Raw genomic sequence first — 16,090 nt, forward strand, 5'->3', positions numbered from 1 at the left:
TATTTCTGTCTAGACTGCATTTTTCTTGTTAGTACTCTCACTTAACAGTGGATACACATAAATTGATAACTTTGGGAGGAGTCATCATTAACTCTAGATTTTGGTAACTCGGCTAAAATAGTTTTCTTGTTGCTGGCATCTCCTTTCTGTATCTAAATTGCCCACTTTGTTGGATTTACATAAATATGAAAATAATTTTTGTAAAATTTTGGGTAGAGGAGAAAGGATTTAGTAGTATTGAGCTGAAAGCTGTTATAGCTTTTAAATTGGGAATTTGTTTCTTGGCATGGCTAAACTATTATGATAGCAAGTGTTAAGTTTGATACAGATGACTAGACTGTTCTACCTAAAGAGAGCTCAGTGTTTCAACATTTAAAAAAAATTTTTTTTTATTGATTTCTAGAGGTAGGGAGAGGGAGAGAGAGAGAGAAACATCAATGATGAGAGAGAAACATCAATTGGCTGCCTCCTGCATGTCCCCTACTGGGGATCGATCCCACAACCTGGGCATGTGCCCTGACCGGGAATTGAATTGTGACTTCCTGCTTCATAGGCCAGCACTCAACCACTTAGCCACACGGCCGGGTGAGTGTTTCAACATTTTAAAAAAATGGAACTAAATCACTGAGTCACACTATTGTATTGGGACTCAACCAGAGACAGAGGAGTGATAAACACATAGCTAAGGTAATGAGAATTTCCTCACTGAAGCTATGGTTGGCTTTGTGAGTATTTTGGGACCGAGGCAGGTTGTATGTGTATATATGTGCATGTGCATATGTGTTGTGTGTGTGTGGTCACAGCACAACGTCCCCGGTGTGACACAAGCCCTGTGCTCACAGGTGTACTACCCCGTGCGGCACCACTTGGTACAGCACATGGTCAGTGCCATGCAGAGGTTGGGCTTCACACCCAGCGTCACCATTGAGCAGAGAAGGCTGGCTGTGGACCTGTCGGAGGTTGTCATCAAGTGGGAGCTGCAGAGGATCAAGGACCAGCAGGTAGAGATGTTAGCCCTCTTGTGTCATCCTTGATTGTATTCCTTACGCTTCTCTGCAGAAATTAGTAAAGTCCAATGTGTGTGTTTCTTAAGCCGGATTCAGATATGGATCCAAATTCCAGTGGAGAAGGAGTCAACTCTGTGTCATCTTCCATTAAAAGAGGCCTGTCAGTGGATTCTGCCCAGGAAGTGAAACGCTTTAGGACGGCCACAGGAGCAATCAGCGCAGTAAGATCCTTGCACACATGGCGTGTGCTTCCTGTTATAGGTTCTGTGCTTCCTTGTGGGAGTGTGGTCACTTACTCACGGACTCTGAGCGTGGGCTAAGTGCTCAGCACCGTGCCAGAGAGAAAGGCTGCACCCAACAGAGAGAAACCCAGTGACATGCTACCGACTCACGGCGTTTCCCAGTTACCAGATGCAGTTTTCTTTGTGCCACTTAGTATCACTAGAGTGCTGATGATCATAGTTAATTACTTGCAGAAAGGCATCAAGAGAAACTCTTTGGGGCAAGAAAATTGATTGAGGACATGCACCCATGGTGCATTGAGTTTTTGAAAAGATAGCATGTCCTGTTTTGTTTGGAGGGCAGCTGGGTACCAAGAGCCCGTGGGTGCAAACTCTACTTCCCACTCCCTCTGTTTCTCCGGAGCATGTGGCCCTGCATTCACCCTGTACTCAAATTAGAAACCTGGAACTATCTGCCATCTGTCCATTTCCTTCTCTCCACACATCTGGTCAGGAGCAAGTCCTGGCAGCCCAGCCATGAATACCTCACCCTTTGCTCAATTCTGTATCCACCATGGTGGTGCAAGCAGACGCCTGGTCCCTTCTCACTGGGATTACTGAAACTGCCTCCCAGTTCCTCTCAGACCTTCCACTTTTATTTCTCTTCATGACACTTTTAACAGAGCAGAGTACCAAAAAACACTCTTTCCAAAATCCTAGCTAGGAAAAGCTGGATGAAGGGTACATGACACCTCTACGTCTTCGTGACTTCTTGGGACTATTATAGTCATTTCATGTAAACACTTAAAAAAAGCAGACTATCTTTTCCCTCACTAATCCTTTCCCTTGACGCTGGCTTTCAGTGCCTGCGTGACCTGCCCTTCTGATGGCCTTTATGCCCTGCACTTGCTCATGCTGCTGCAGCCACGCAGGCCTTTCCTCACCTCAGAAACGCCAGTTCTGTGCTCACTAGGACGTGTGCACTGGCTCCATTACCTCTCGCTGGCTCAGTTCTATCTTCTCATGGCTGGCTTTTTCTCAGTTGGAAAGGTACCTCGATAGCATCCTTTCACTTCCTGGACCACGCTCCCTTCCAGTCTTGCAAATGACCCATTGCTTTCTTTGTGGCTACTTTGTTTATTAGTTGTCCTGCCCCTAGTGTCCCTCTACCCATAATGGCATCTGTTCCCTGTTATTGGGCTGCACAGGCCAGTGCTGTCCCCTGGAATGCATTGTTGAGAGGCTCTTCCTGTCCTTGTAGGTGTTCGGGAGGAGCCAGTCGCTGCCTGGAGCGGACTCCCTTCTTGCCAAGCCAATTGATAAACAGCACACGGACACCGTGGTGAACTTCCTCATCCGAGTGGCGTGTCAGGTGCGGGTACTGAATGTCTTATATTAAGGATTTTTCAGAATAAAGTCTACTTGGTCAACTATAGAATGTTATCTGTGACAGTTTAGAAAAAAAAAAAGGAAAGAAAAGAAATAGATGAACCAAAGTCTGACAGGTAGTCTGACACTTTCATACCAGATTTCATGACATGCTGATAATTCTGAAGTCTGCCTTGTCTTATAATTTATATGATATTTAAGAAATATTTTTTCTTTTAGCAGTGATAATATAATGGTATGTCTAATAATTAATGGAATCATGGTATTAGTGAAACATGGTAGTAGTTCAATGATCTTGGGCAAATTATTTTAACTTTCAAGTTACATAGCTCATAAAGGTGTTGGGATAGTCCAACACAACATTAGTAACTTAAATGCTTTTACACCCTGGATGCTCAGGTGATTAGAGCATCCTCCCGATACTCCATGGCTGAGGGTTCAGACTCCAGTCAGGACGTATACAAGAAGCAGCTTCTGATGCTTCATCCCTCAAGTCAATAGATAAAATATAAAAAAAATAAATGCAAGCATTTATTTACCACTCATATCAATACCGGTTTTCATGGAGTTTTAGGGGATCTATTTCTGAAACTTCATTTTTATATTTCAAACAAACATTGCAAATGAAATTTTCCTGCGTTTTTTAAAATTTGGCAATCTTACATTTTTATAACTACTAAACGAAATTGCAATACTATTGAGTATTGAGGCTTTCCAAGTACTGAAAGGAACCTACTAAACCAGCGATTTTCAACCTTTTTCATATCATGGCACACATAAACTAATCATTGAAATTCTGTGGCACACCAACAAATATATTTTTTTGCCAATCTGACAAATTAGGTATAATTTTGATTTGGTCATACCGGACGGCTGTTGCTGTGTTGGCTGTTGTCATATTTTTATTTGACAGTCTAATGGAAAACAGTTCAGTGCTCCTTACTAAGTAGTCAGATATTGCATGTTTTAAAGATTCTTGCCTGGATGGTGTGGTTCAGTGGTTGAGTGTCCACCCATGAATCAGGAGGTCATGGTTCGATTCCCCGTCAAGGCACATGTCTAGTTTCCGGACTTGATCCCCAGCAGCGGAGGTAGAGGAGGTAGCCGATAGATGATTCTCTCTCCTCATTGATGTTTCTATCTCTCTCTCTCCCTCTCTCTTCCTCTCTCTGAAATGAATAAAAACATTTTTAAAAATTCTTGTGGTACACCAGTTGAAAATTGATGTACTGAACTATTCAATCACTACTTTCTTGCCTGTTGCAGTGTGCTGGGCACAGCTTAGGTCAGTGATGGTGAACCTTTTGAGCTCGGCGTGTCAGCATTTTGAAAAACCCTAACTTAACTCTGGTGCTGTGTCACATATAGAAATTTTTTGATATTTGCAACCATAGTAAAACAAAGATTTATATTTTTGATATTTATTTTATATATTTAAATGCCATTTAACAGAAAAATCAACCAAAAAAAATGAGTTCATGTGTCACCTCTGACAGGCGTGTCATAGGTTCGCCATCACTGGCTTAGGTGATCCAGAAGGGAGGAACATGGATCCTTGCCCTCAGGGAGCCTCTTGACACTAATCAGTCAATCACACAAATGGTTGCAAATCACTACTGACCCAATGTAACGGAGAGGCAGGGTCCCTGCAGCCGAGAGGGCTGAATTGAGTCAGGTAGGAGAGGAGGGGGCTGTGAGGTAGACAGCTGGGATGCAAGGGCATGGGGCATGAGCAAGAAGCAGTGTCACAGGAATGACTAAACATGTATGCAGTGAACTGTGGGCTTGAATGAATGAATTTCCAGGTTAATGACAACACCAACACTGCCGGGTCTCCTGGGGAGGTGCTTTCTCGCCGATGTGTGACCCTCTTGAAAACTGCCTTGCGACCAGACATGTGGTCCAAGTCTGAGCTCAAACTGCAGTGGTTCGACAAGCTGCTGATGAGTGTGGTAAGTGTGGGGGTCTGTTGCTATTGCCTGGGCTTGGGGCTGGGCCACCAAAATCTGAATCTTCCATTCCTCTGTCCACTTGTAGCCTCTTCCACTTTGTCTTCTGGCTGCTGTTGACCTTAAAAATAAAATAGTTGTTTTACCAGAGAATAGCAGAGGAATTGCAAGCTGTAGCAAAAACCATAGGGCAAGTCCAGCAAGCAAAGGAGAGGAACTTGACTTCCTAGAGCAGTGGTTCTCAACCTTCCTAATGCCGCGACCCTTTAATACAGTTCCTCATGTTGTGGTGACCCCCAATTTCATTGTTACAAATTGAACATAAAGCATAGTGATTAATCACAAAAACAATATGTAATTATATATGCGTTTTCTGATGGTCTTAGGCTACCCCTGTGGAAGGGTAGTTGGACCCCCAAAGGGGTCGCAACCCACAGGTTGAGAACCACTGTTCTAGAGGAAAATGAGAGGGATTATTTTGAACAAAAGTCTGTTGGGATGGAGGAGATCGAGAGTTTAGGGTGGTGATTGATTCTTGTTGGCTAAGTTGCCGGGCAAGGAAGGAACTCTTCCTGCTGGAGTAATAAGGTAGAGTTTCTTTCCTATCACATACAGTCACAGTTGAATCAATCACGCTCAGTCATAAATGGACAGCCGCTGCCGGTACACAGGCTAGCCGTTTCATAGCACAAGGCGCTGTGCTCACAGTGACTTGCACCTCTCGCACAGCCAGGGAGCTTTTACTCACAGCCCTGTGCATATACATACAGGCATAAACCACAGAGACAGAAGTTTCACGAAGCAAACCATGGACTCTGTTTTCTGTTTTATTGTTTTTTATTTTTATTTTTGTTTTTAATTCTGGCATCATCTCTTAGGTTGATTTCATGATAGAGTTTCAAAGATATTTCCTTTTGGAAGAATATTTGCATTTTAACAAAAGGTAGAAGGAGACAAGCAAAATACATTGCAATAACTGCCTTTTTAGACCAGATTTTAGTGATTTTCAAAATTTTAACATTTAATATTGAATGTTTTTCATGAGCTTTTGAAACAGTCTTAACTAAATACTTAAAGCAAATTGATTAAAAGAAACAAAATCCTACTGTATTAATAAAATATGGTGGTCACATGTTTTTATACATATCATGTGTTCATTCTTTAGTAATTTTTAGGTTTTGGTTGACTATATAACTTACTGCACTAGAGTATTTCATCCGTGTGCGACCTGTGTTCTCCCTTCCAGGAGCAGCCTAATCAAGTTAACTATGGAAATATTTGCACGGGCTTGGAAGTGCTGAGTTTCTTGCTCACTGTTCTCCAGTCTCCAGCCATCCTCAGTAGCTTCAAACCCCTGCAGCGCGGAATCGCTGCCTGTATGACGTGTGGAAACACCAAAGTCTTACGAGCAGTCCACAGCCTTCTCTCACGCCTAATGAGCATTTTCCCAACAGAGCCAAGTATGTCACCTTTCCCACTGGTGCCTTTCGGAGTGGATGGGTGGTCACAAAGCTTGTTATTGGAGAGGGCTCATCCTCCAGTTACTATATGGAACATTTTATTATGTCACTTTTCTTTGTATTTTCAACTTTAAAAAAAAAAATTGACATGAGAACTTAACAGCAGTAGTCACTGCATCCTATTTTTTGTCTGCTTTGGAAATGCAGTCCTTCATCAGCTGAGCATTGCTGATTCTGTAAGTTATTAAAGGGAAGTTAGATGAAAATATTTTGTCAAACGGTGAACAATTGACAAAATAAATACTGTTAAGCATATTTAGAGTGAGTTGAGGTGAGATAAAAGGTTGTCAGCTTTGTAAAGTAGGAACCCTGCCCAGAGGTGAGCACCAGTGGGAGAGAAGTTGCCACAGGTGCCAAAATAACTAAAGCTCAGCCTAAGAGTGAGGGACGTTAACGTCCCAGGGCCTGGACAGGCCTAAGAACCCAAACCACAGAGCCCAGGTTCTGGCTTCTGTTTCAGGCACGTCCAGTGTGGCCTCCAAGTACGAAGAGCTGGAATGCCTCTATGCGGCCGTAGGCAAGGTCATCTATGAAGGACTCACCAACTATGAGAAGGCCACCAACGCGAATCCCTCCCAGCTCTTCGGTGAGTAAGTGCCAGGCGTGGTTTTCCCAGCACTGGTTCAGTTTGGCATTGTTCTGTTCGTGCTCCCTGGACAAGCTTTCCTTAGAAGGGAAAGGCTCAGGCCCTCCGGGGGTCCTCGAGGGTGTCGGTGCGTGGCTTGGCGCTTACCAGGCCATGGTCCCCATTGGTCTTTGAGGTGAACCACCCACAACCAACACCAGCACTTCCTTGTTTCTTCCGCCTCATCATGAGATGCAGATTTGGTTGCGAGGGGAATCGCCCCAGGTTGCATGGATACTCCTGGCCCCATTTTACACCAAGCGTAGAGATGCTGCTAAAAATGGTGTACACGTATGTAGAATCACTGCCTTTCACGATATGGTCACCTGTCAGCCACTCACAAGCCAAGAACGCCTTCCCAACTTCTTGGTGAGGCTCTGGCTACCCCAGGTGAAAAGAAGGTTGGTTTTTTGGATTAGGGCAGCTGGGTAATGTTGGCTTCCAGACACCCAGAAGTCAAATGTATAAATACTCACTCTGTTTTTTGACAATTACTTTTAAAAACTTTTCTAAAAAAACCCACTGAATTTCTACCTTTTAGGGACCCTTATGATCCTCAAGTCTGCCTGCAGCAACAACCCGAGCTACATAGACAGGCTGATCTCGGTCTTCATGCGCTCCCTGCAGAAGATGGTCCGAGAGCACCTCAATCCGCAGGCAGCCTCCGGCAGCACAGAGGCAACCTCAGGTGACACACTTGACTTGGTCCCAAGTTTTCCTCAGACTAAACAGTGCTGGCTCTGTCAGTGAATTTTATGTTTCTTTCTTTCTTTTCTTTCAATGTATTCATTGATTTTTAGAGAGAAGGAGGGGGGCGGAGAGGGATAGAGAGATAGAAACATGGATGAAAAAGAAACATTGATTGACTGCTTCCTGCATGCTCCCCCACTGGGGATCGAGCCTGCAACCTGGGCATGTGCCTTAACCTAGAGTCGAGTTGGTGAACTCTTGGTTCATGGGTCAGTACTCAACCACTGAGCCACACTGACCGGACTGTGACTGAATTTTAAAGTGAACACTAATGCCTGCTGTTCATGAGCAATTTATTATTAGTTGCTCTTAACAAAGAGTTTCTAAGTGGTTCATTTAAAATCAAAATGAGACTTCTTTTTAAAATGAATTGCTTTTAAAATTTGTGATTGTGAGAGTGAAGGAATTTTTATCTTTTTTTTTTTTAAACCGCACCCCAGGATATTTTTCTGTTGACTTTTAGAGAGAGTGGAAGGGCAGGAGAGAGATGGAGAAATATATATGTGAGAGAAACCTCGATTGGTTGCCTCCCACACAAGCCCTAACCAGGACTAGGGATTGAGCCTGCAACCTGGGCATGTGCCCTTGACTGGAATCGAACCCGGGACTCTTCAGTCCACAGGCCGATGTTCTATTCACTGAGCTAAACCGGCTAGGGCTGAAGAAATTTTTAAATGATTGGTCATTTATGTGGAACATGCACCACTGAATGAGAGTTATCTAAACATTTTGCTGAAAAGCAGAGATTGCTTGAGTTGTTAGACCTGGTGACAAATTAGATTGTAGGTTCTAGATTTGAGGAGTGGGCTCCAAAAATCTGGGTGATATGTTTGGCGGGGGGCTGGTTGGCACAGCTGCTCAATGCAGCTTGGAACACAAGTGCTATGGATGTGACTTTGGGACTTGGCTATACCCCAGGGTTACCTGCAGTGGTTCCAACCGCTCCACCATTTTTTCCTCATGGGGAGCTTATTACAGGGCCACCCTTGCAAGGTGGTGGTGTAATAGCAAGAAAGTGATGAGACTGGAGAAAATATTTTGGGAAAAATGGGCAGAATTAATGTGCCATGTAGTGCAGAGTGGTTGCCTGTTGATGCATGCTTGTAGAAATTGTTGAGCTGTGTTCTTTCTCCACATGAGCAGGAACTAGTGAGCTGGTGATGCTGAGTCTGGAGCTGGTGAAAACACGCCTGGCTGTGATGAGCTTGGAGATGAGGAAGAACTTTATTCAGGCCATCCTGACCTCCCTCATTGAAAAATCACTTGATGCCAAAATCCTCCGGGCTGTGGTTAAAATTGTGGAAGAGTGGGTTAAAAATAATTCCCCAATGGCAGCCAATCAGGTGAGCTGGGAAGAGGGGTTGCAAGTTGGCTAGGTGACCTTTATATGTAAAAGAAAATTCAGGCCTCACTTTCTCAGCTCTTCTGGAAGTTTAAATCAGGCAAAACTTTTTCCTCCTGTATTTGCATTCACAGTATCTTTTTTAAAAGATGGTTTTTCTCACTGTGCTGAACAGATTTTAAATAGGAACTTGAGACAAAACCACTTATCTTAATGTGGTTTTACTTGTTAAAATGTTAAATGAACCTTACTTGTTAGTCTTTGTATGATGATGAAGGCAAGTGAAGAAAAAAAATGAGGGATTATTAGTTAATATAATAAGACTAGAGGCCTGGTGCCTTGGTCTGGCCTGTGGGATCGGGCCAAAACCTGCTCTCTGACATCCCCGAGTGGTCCCAGATTGCGAGAGGGCGCAGGCCAGGCTGAGGGACCTCACCAGTGCACAATTGGGGCTGGGAAGGGACGAGGGAGGTTGGCCAGCCAGGGAGGGACCGAGGGAGGGCTCCAGGGCGTGTCCGGCTCATCTGGCTCATCTCACTCAGTCACCATCAGCAAGACCCCAGGAGCAAGCTAACCTGCCTGTTGGAGCATCTGCCCCCTGGTGGTCAATGCGCATCATAGTGACTGGTCCACCGGTCGACTGTCTTCCCCCTGGTGGTCAGTGCACATCATAGCAAGTGGTGGAGCGACCTAGCACATCATTAGCATATTGCACTTCGATTGGTTGAATGGATGACCAGACACTTAGCATATTAGGCTTTTATTATATAGGATGCTTCTAAACTTCTGATTAGTTTTACAATTTAATTGCTAGTTCCTAGGAAAATTATATTGGCACTCATCTTGATTTCAAGCATAAGTTTTTGTTTGTTTAGAAATGACTGTCTTAAATTACTTGACAAAATTGTAGGAGCTTAAAAAGTGGTAGAGCAGGTGGCTGAAGTACTTCTGGGCATGTTTTCTCTTAGATAGAAGTAATTGACCTTTTGTTTTAAAAAATTCATACAGACACCTACTCTCCGGGAGAAGTCCATTTTGCTTGTGAAAATGATGACCTACATAGAAAAGCGTTTTCCAGAAGACCTTGAGTTAAACGCACAGTTCTTAGACCTTGTTAACTATGTCTACAGGTAATTACAGCAATTATCAAATATTTTGTGTATCAATCTATAGTGTGTTCTCTGACTAAGCAACATTACATGATATTTTAATTTTTTTGTTACACCCAAGATATATTCATTTAAATTCTAAATCATGTAACATATTTTGCATCATTACTGAACATTTTGCAACAATACTGCATCAGTCTATGATGATTTGTAGCATACTCTTGTTTTACATAAAGGCATTTTGGGAAATTGGTACCCACTTGTTTGCTTATGGCTTGAGGCATTCACCTTTGGGTATAGCCCTTTCAGCTTAGTATTATTCTTTCGATTACAGGGATGAGGCACTGTCTGGCAGTGAGCTGACTGCAAAACTCGAGCCTGCCTTTCTCTCTGGGCTGCGTTGTGCCCAGCCACTCATCAGGGCGAAGTTTTTCGAGGTTTTTGACAACTCTATGAAACGTCGGGTTTACGAGCGTCTGCTTTATGTGACCTGCTCCCAGAATTGGGAAGCCATGGGGAACCACTTTTGGATTAAGCAGTGCATCGAGGTAGGAAAACCTCAGCTCACTCTCTGTGGCTGGGGCACTGAAGCCAGGAAGTGTTCACATACACCAAGATGAATACAAATCTCCCCTATTCAACCACTTTTAATCTCTAATAGGAAGAAAAAAAGACTGAAAGTCAAGCTTTTATCCAAAGCTCTTTTGGGGTGATTTTAAGTGCTTTAATTAGAAAGTTGAATAATATTCCTTAGTTTGTAGCTACAGATTCATTTCCCCTCAAATATAAAAGTTGTAAATTCTGTCTATATGCCCTAGAAGATTGAATGTCTATAACTATCAGCTCTCCTAATTCTTAAAACAGGAAGGTGGGACCTCCAGGCCAGGCCATGGGCTCTGATCCCTGTGTGGGGGAGTCGGAGTACTGGGGATAAAGGCCTGTGTAAAATAGTCTGATAGACCTTTTATTGGATGGAAAGTCAGATATTTTTGGATTTTCTTTAAAAAAAAGATTTATTGACTTTTAGAGAGAGAAGAAGGGAGAGGGAGAGAGGAACATCGATAAGAGAGTGAAACATTGATCAGCTGCCTCTTGCATGCCCTCTACTTGGGATTGAGCCCAAAACCTGGGCATGTGCCCTAGCCAGGAATTGAACCAGCAGTCTTTCTGTGCATGGGATGATGTCCAGCTAATTGAGTCACACTGGCCTGGGCTTGGCTATTTCTAATAGGATTATAGTGAGACTTCCTGTTTTTTGTTTTTTTTTTAGAAATTATTTATTGCTTTTAGAGAGAGAGAAAAGTGAAGGGGGGTTTGGGGGGAAGATAGCTACCTGTTGTTTATTATTTATGCATTCATTGGTTAATCCCCCCCTCCCCCCCAATATATTGTTATTGATTTCAGAGAGAAAGGGGGAGGGGGAGATACACTAATGATGGGGAGAATCACTGATCTGCCGCTTCCTGCAAGCCCCCCACTGTGGATCGAGCCTGCAGTCCAGGCACATGCCACGACCGCGAATCAAACCCATGAACTCCTCCTGGTTCATAGATTGAGCCACACCAGCGGGCCAGGCATTCATTAGTGATTTTTGTATGTGCCCTGCCCAGGGATTGAACCCCCAACCATATTGTATTAGAACAATGCTCTAACAAACTGAGCGACCCGGCCAGGCCCCTTGTGATTTTAATGGGCTGTTCTTTATTCTTTTGCTTATTAATAACCAATGAACTGAACCAGGAAATCTAGGTTTCCTGTAGCACTTGCTATGATGCAGTCAATTCTAGATTCTTCCCCAGCATGAATGAAACTAGAAAGTTACCAAATTACTTTTTTTAAAAAAATATATTTTATTGATTTTTTACAGAGAGGAAGGGAGAGGGATAGAGAGTTGGAAACATCGATGAGAGAGAAACATTGATCAGCTGCCTCCTGCACACCCCCCACTGGGGATGTGCCTGCAACCAAGGTATATGCCCTTGACCGGAATCGAACCTGGAACCTTTCAGTCCGCAGGCCGACGCTCTAGCCACTGAGCCAAACCGGTTAGGGCCCGAATTACTTTTTTTTTAATGGGACAGAAGGTTGTGGAATTCTCTTTGAGGGAAAAGAAGGAAACTGTGGCACTGGGTTTCAGTGAGAGCATATTAACTGACATGTTTCAGTTTGTGCTGAATTTATGTTTTCTTAATGCTGAATATAGCATATATTTGGAGTTTTGCTCATGGCAACAGAATGGACAAAGTTCCCTGACATATTCATCATTTCTTCAAGAGATCTATTGATGGCTATTATTAGGTGCCAGGCCCTGGTCAGGTACTACAGATACAGAGATGGAAGACATTTCCTGAGACAAGTACACAGGAATTGATAGAGGACAAAGCAGGCTGTAGGGCACAAGCCAGGAATCCTCCCTTCCTTCTCTCCATCCTGTGTATCTAGTCTATCACCATGTGTTGCCAATTTAGGATCACTCGCTTCTCTTCCATCTCCTTCCTGCTTCTTGCAGCCACCATCATCGCTTATAAGGATGATGGGTACTGTGTTCTTAGTGTTCACCAACCTTCCCTCCCACCCACCACAGTTTTATTGTTACAAAATCATTCTTAAAGAACAAAGTCGATTGTGTTGCTCCTTGCCATTGTATTTGGCACAAAATCCAGCCTGTAGGATATGGTCTTGCTAGCCCCTGAGTGACCAGACCCCTGTCACTCTCTCCAGTCCTATGCTGTTCTTTTCTCCCTCACTCGGCCTTCTGTGTTCTCAAATGTGCCACATTTTTGACACCAAGCTGAAGTGGGCACCCTTTTCTCTATCAGTCTCCTGTTCCTTGGCTGCTGTCAAAAGTATGCGTTTCTTTATGTGTTGATGTTGGTCTTGTCCCTCCCTCTGACACTTTAGCTTCACGAGGGTAGGGGATGCCATGTCTGTGAAGTTGACAAACGAACCTCCAGGGCCTCACACAGACCTTAGTGGGTGCTCAGTAAATATTTGCCAAGAGAATGCTGGGGGGGTCAGGGGGGAGGTGGCATGAGCCAAGGCTGGGTGCTGAAGCATATTGGGGTTGTGGGGAGTAGGCACGGAAGTGTTACATGCAGGTGGGGAGTGTTACATTACGAAAGTTCTTGTGAGCCTCGCTATAAAGAACTTGGACTGTTCCCTGAGGACTGTGGAAGCCATTGGGGGGTCAGCTGTGTGGAAGAAGATGCATTTGAGAAGAGTATGTCAAGATGATTTAGGGAGTTATGTCCAGGCAGGAGGTGACATTGGCAGGACTTGGTGATGTGGCATGCGTGATGAGAGAAAAGAAAAAATTAGGTGGCTGAAGCAAAGGAACCTGTCTTACTAGTCTAGGCGAGGACGCTCGTCTGGGATGGGAGAAAGATGCTGAGCTGAGCTTGCTCTTAGACAAGAGTCCGAAGTTCCTGAGTGAGGAACGTGCAGCGAGGTTAGACTTTGTGTCTAGGCTGGGGAGATGTGCAGAGCAGAGTCACGGGTCTGGAGCCGTCAGAATGGGCATGCTTGTCAAAATGATTAGAGAGTGACTAGGGTCCCACAAGCCCCCAGTGCAAGGTTTACTTCTGTTCTCAAACCCTCTAGCTTCTCTTGGCCGTGTGTGAGAAGAGCACTCCCATTGGTACCAGCTGCCAAGGAGCTATGCTCCCGTCCATCACCAATGTCATCAACCTGGCCGATAGCCATGATCGAGCAGCCTTTGCCATGGTCACACATGTCAAGCAGGAGCCTCGGGAGCGAGAGAACAGCGAGTCCAAAGAGGAGGTAATGTCTGGATTGCGTGGTGCTTTTCACAGCAGAAGGCCCATTTCTCCACCTTTACATCAGGGTTATACTTCTTTAGGGCAGGAGCAATGAATTGAAACCTGTTTACTTTAAAAGCTCTAAATGTGATACCTAGATTCAAGTTTAAAAAATTATTTTTTTGCTAATCCTCACCTGAGGATATTTTTTCCATTGATTTTTTTTTTTTTTTAAGAGGGAGTGGGAGGAGGGAGGGGGAGAGAAAAAGAGAGAAACATTGATTTGTTGTTCCACTTATTGAGGCATTCATTGGTTGATTCTTACATGTGCCCTGACCTGGGATTGAACCTACAACCTTGGTGTATTGGGACAATGCTCTAACCAACTGAGCTGCCCAGCCAGTGCTCCTAATCTTTATTATTCTTACTGTTGGAACTTTATTTTGCTTTCCATAATCCAAATATGAATGCAAAATGGTATCATCTAAAAGAAAAAGAGAGAGAAAGAGAAGGAAATAGGTTTGATCAAGTTAATCTGTATGTTGTTTATTTTAGAATTCAAGATTATTTTAATAATTGTAAACTTCCGAAAATGAACTAAAATTTTACTTGCCAAAAATGTAATGAAGTTTATACGAGTTATATTTGTTGGATTTTAATTATTTGACTCTTTCGTATTGCTTATTTGTGTTTGTTTTTGTTTCTTAGGATGTTGAGATAGATATTGAACTGGCTCCTGGAGATCAGACCAGCACACCCAAAACCAAAGAACTTTCTGAAAAGGACATTGGAAACCAGCTGCATATGTTAACCAACAGACATGACAAATTTCTTGATACTCTCCGAGAAGTGAAGGTCTGTGTGTAGGTTTGGAAGAATAGTTGTGGGTCTCCCCCCTTCATATTTTGAATCCTAAATCAGTATTATTCCACAGCCATGTAATACTTTCCTTTACAAGTTTCTCTTTCCTTTCTCAATGGGAACCATTATTGTTCTGTGAGACTCTAAAGTGGATGTTTTATGGAAAGATTCGTGAAAGGACTTACATTGTCCTATGGGAAAAAATAAAAAGAGGTTAACTCCCCATTACTGTCCCTTGAAAGAAATGGTAAAATTGTTTACTAAATATGTATGATGAGACATTGCTGGATTATATTTCACGTGCAATAAAAAAGAAAAAAATGAGAATATGTGGTGAATCACATATGGCTCCATATATTGAGTTACTTTTGATGAGTGTTACAAAGAAACAGAGATGTTTCTGGTCATATCAGGAGATAGGTGTGCCCCATGGGCTTCACGCAGGCTAGAAGCCTGGCTATTTTAGAGGAAATGTTGGCAGCTAATTCAGATTTTCAAAAAACAACAAAGCTGTGGACAAAATCAACCCATCTCTGGATTTGATAGCTTTTGGGCCCTTGAATTCCCACTCCAGGCCCTTTCATGGTTTCGTCATTCCAGTCACTTTTTTTTGGTCACTTTTTTTTTTAAAAAACTTTTATTGATTTTAGAGAGGAAGGGAGAGAGATAGAGAGAGATAGAAACATCAATGATGAGAGAGAATCATTGATAGGCTGCCTCCTGCATGTTCTACTGGGGATCAAGCCCGCAACCCAGGCATATGCCCTTGGCCAGAATCGAACCTGCGACCCTTTAGTCCGCAGGCCAACGCTCTATCCACTGAGCCAAACCAACTAGGGCTCCAGTCACTTTTTCATCTCTTGGCTGCTGTCAGTTGCAGAGACTCTGAACTTTCCGGGCCCTTGATTTGTTCTTCGGAATTGTACCATTGGCATATAACTTACCTCATATGCGTGTGCCTTTTGTATTTCCCCTTTTATATTTTCAGTGGCCTTTGCTTGTGCACCACTCATGTGTACTTTCAGTGTTAGCATGTTTGGAAATGTCCTTAAAGTTAGAAAATGAAGGCGTGTCACTGATGAGCCCTCACCCATGTCTGTGCTTGGCTGCGGAGGCCAGATGGGTTGGTCGCTGTGCTGAGAATCTTTTCACTGTGACGTGATACTGCTCAGACCGTGGCGAGTTTGGAAGTGGAGCAGTGGGCCTGCAGAGCCTCCTGAGCGTGGGTGTGTGAGGCAGCTGCGGGCCGGAGGTTTAGCACAGGCCATGTCGGGCTCACTGACCTCTTTTCTGTTTGTAGACTGGGGCCCTGCTCAGCGCCTTCGTCCAGCTGTGCCACATTTCCACCACACTGGCCGAGAAGACCTGGGTCCAGCTTTTTCCCAGATTGTGGAAAATTCTATCTGACCGACAGCAGCATGTGAGTATATTCTTAAATTTCTGTTTTGGGAAATATAGTCTTAGCTTTCAATAAGTATTTCTGACAAAGTAATCTTGATTATGTTTCAAAGGATGAAGAAAAACTATTGACTGTTATCTAAGAGTCAATTATTAAAAAT

General features: G+C 43.5%; 1 protein-coding gene across 1 annotated transcript in view; it reads left to right on the top strand.

Annotated features, from left to right (window-relative positions):
- The window catches only part of TRRAP (transformation/transcription domain associated protein), a 112,617-nt gene that overhangs the window by 64,269 nt on the left and 32,258 nt on the right, over positions 1 to 16,090 (top strand). The window contains exons 42-54 of the mRNA XM_081091181.1: positions 843 to 1,001; positions 1,094 to 1,228; positions 2,490 to 2,600; positions 4,423 to 4,569; positions 5,813 to 6,026; positions 6,547 to 6,672; positions 7,253 to 7,399; positions 8,605 to 8,804; positions 9,812 to 9,933; positions 10,247 to 10,460; positions 13,513 to 13,692; positions 14,379 to 14,525; positions 15,832 to 15,951. Of these exons, the coding sequence (XP_080947307.1) occupies positions 843 to 1,001; positions 1,094 to 1,228; positions 2,490 to 2,600; positions 4,423 to 4,569; positions 5,813 to 6,026; positions 6,547 to 6,672; positions 7,253 to 7,399; positions 8,605 to 8,804; positions 9,812 to 9,933; positions 10,247 to 10,460; positions 13,513 to 13,692; positions 14,379 to 14,525; positions 15,832 to 15,951 (2,022 nt within the window). The remainder of the gene's footprint in view (positions 1 to 842; positions 1,002 to 1,093; positions 1,229 to 2,489; positions 2,601 to 4,422; positions 4,570 to 5,812; positions 6,027 to 6,546; positions 6,673 to 7,252; positions 7,400 to 8,604; positions 8,805 to 9,811; positions 9,934 to 10,246; positions 10,461 to 13,512; positions 13,693 to 14,378; positions 14,526 to 15,831; positions 15,952 to 16,090) is intronic.

The sequence above is a fragment of the Myotis nattereri genome (genome assembly GCF_964212035.1).
Source record: "Myotis nattereri genome assembly, chromosome: 5".
NCBI lineage: Eukaryota > Metazoa > Chordata > Mammalia > Chiroptera > Vespertilionidae > Myotis > Myotis nattereri.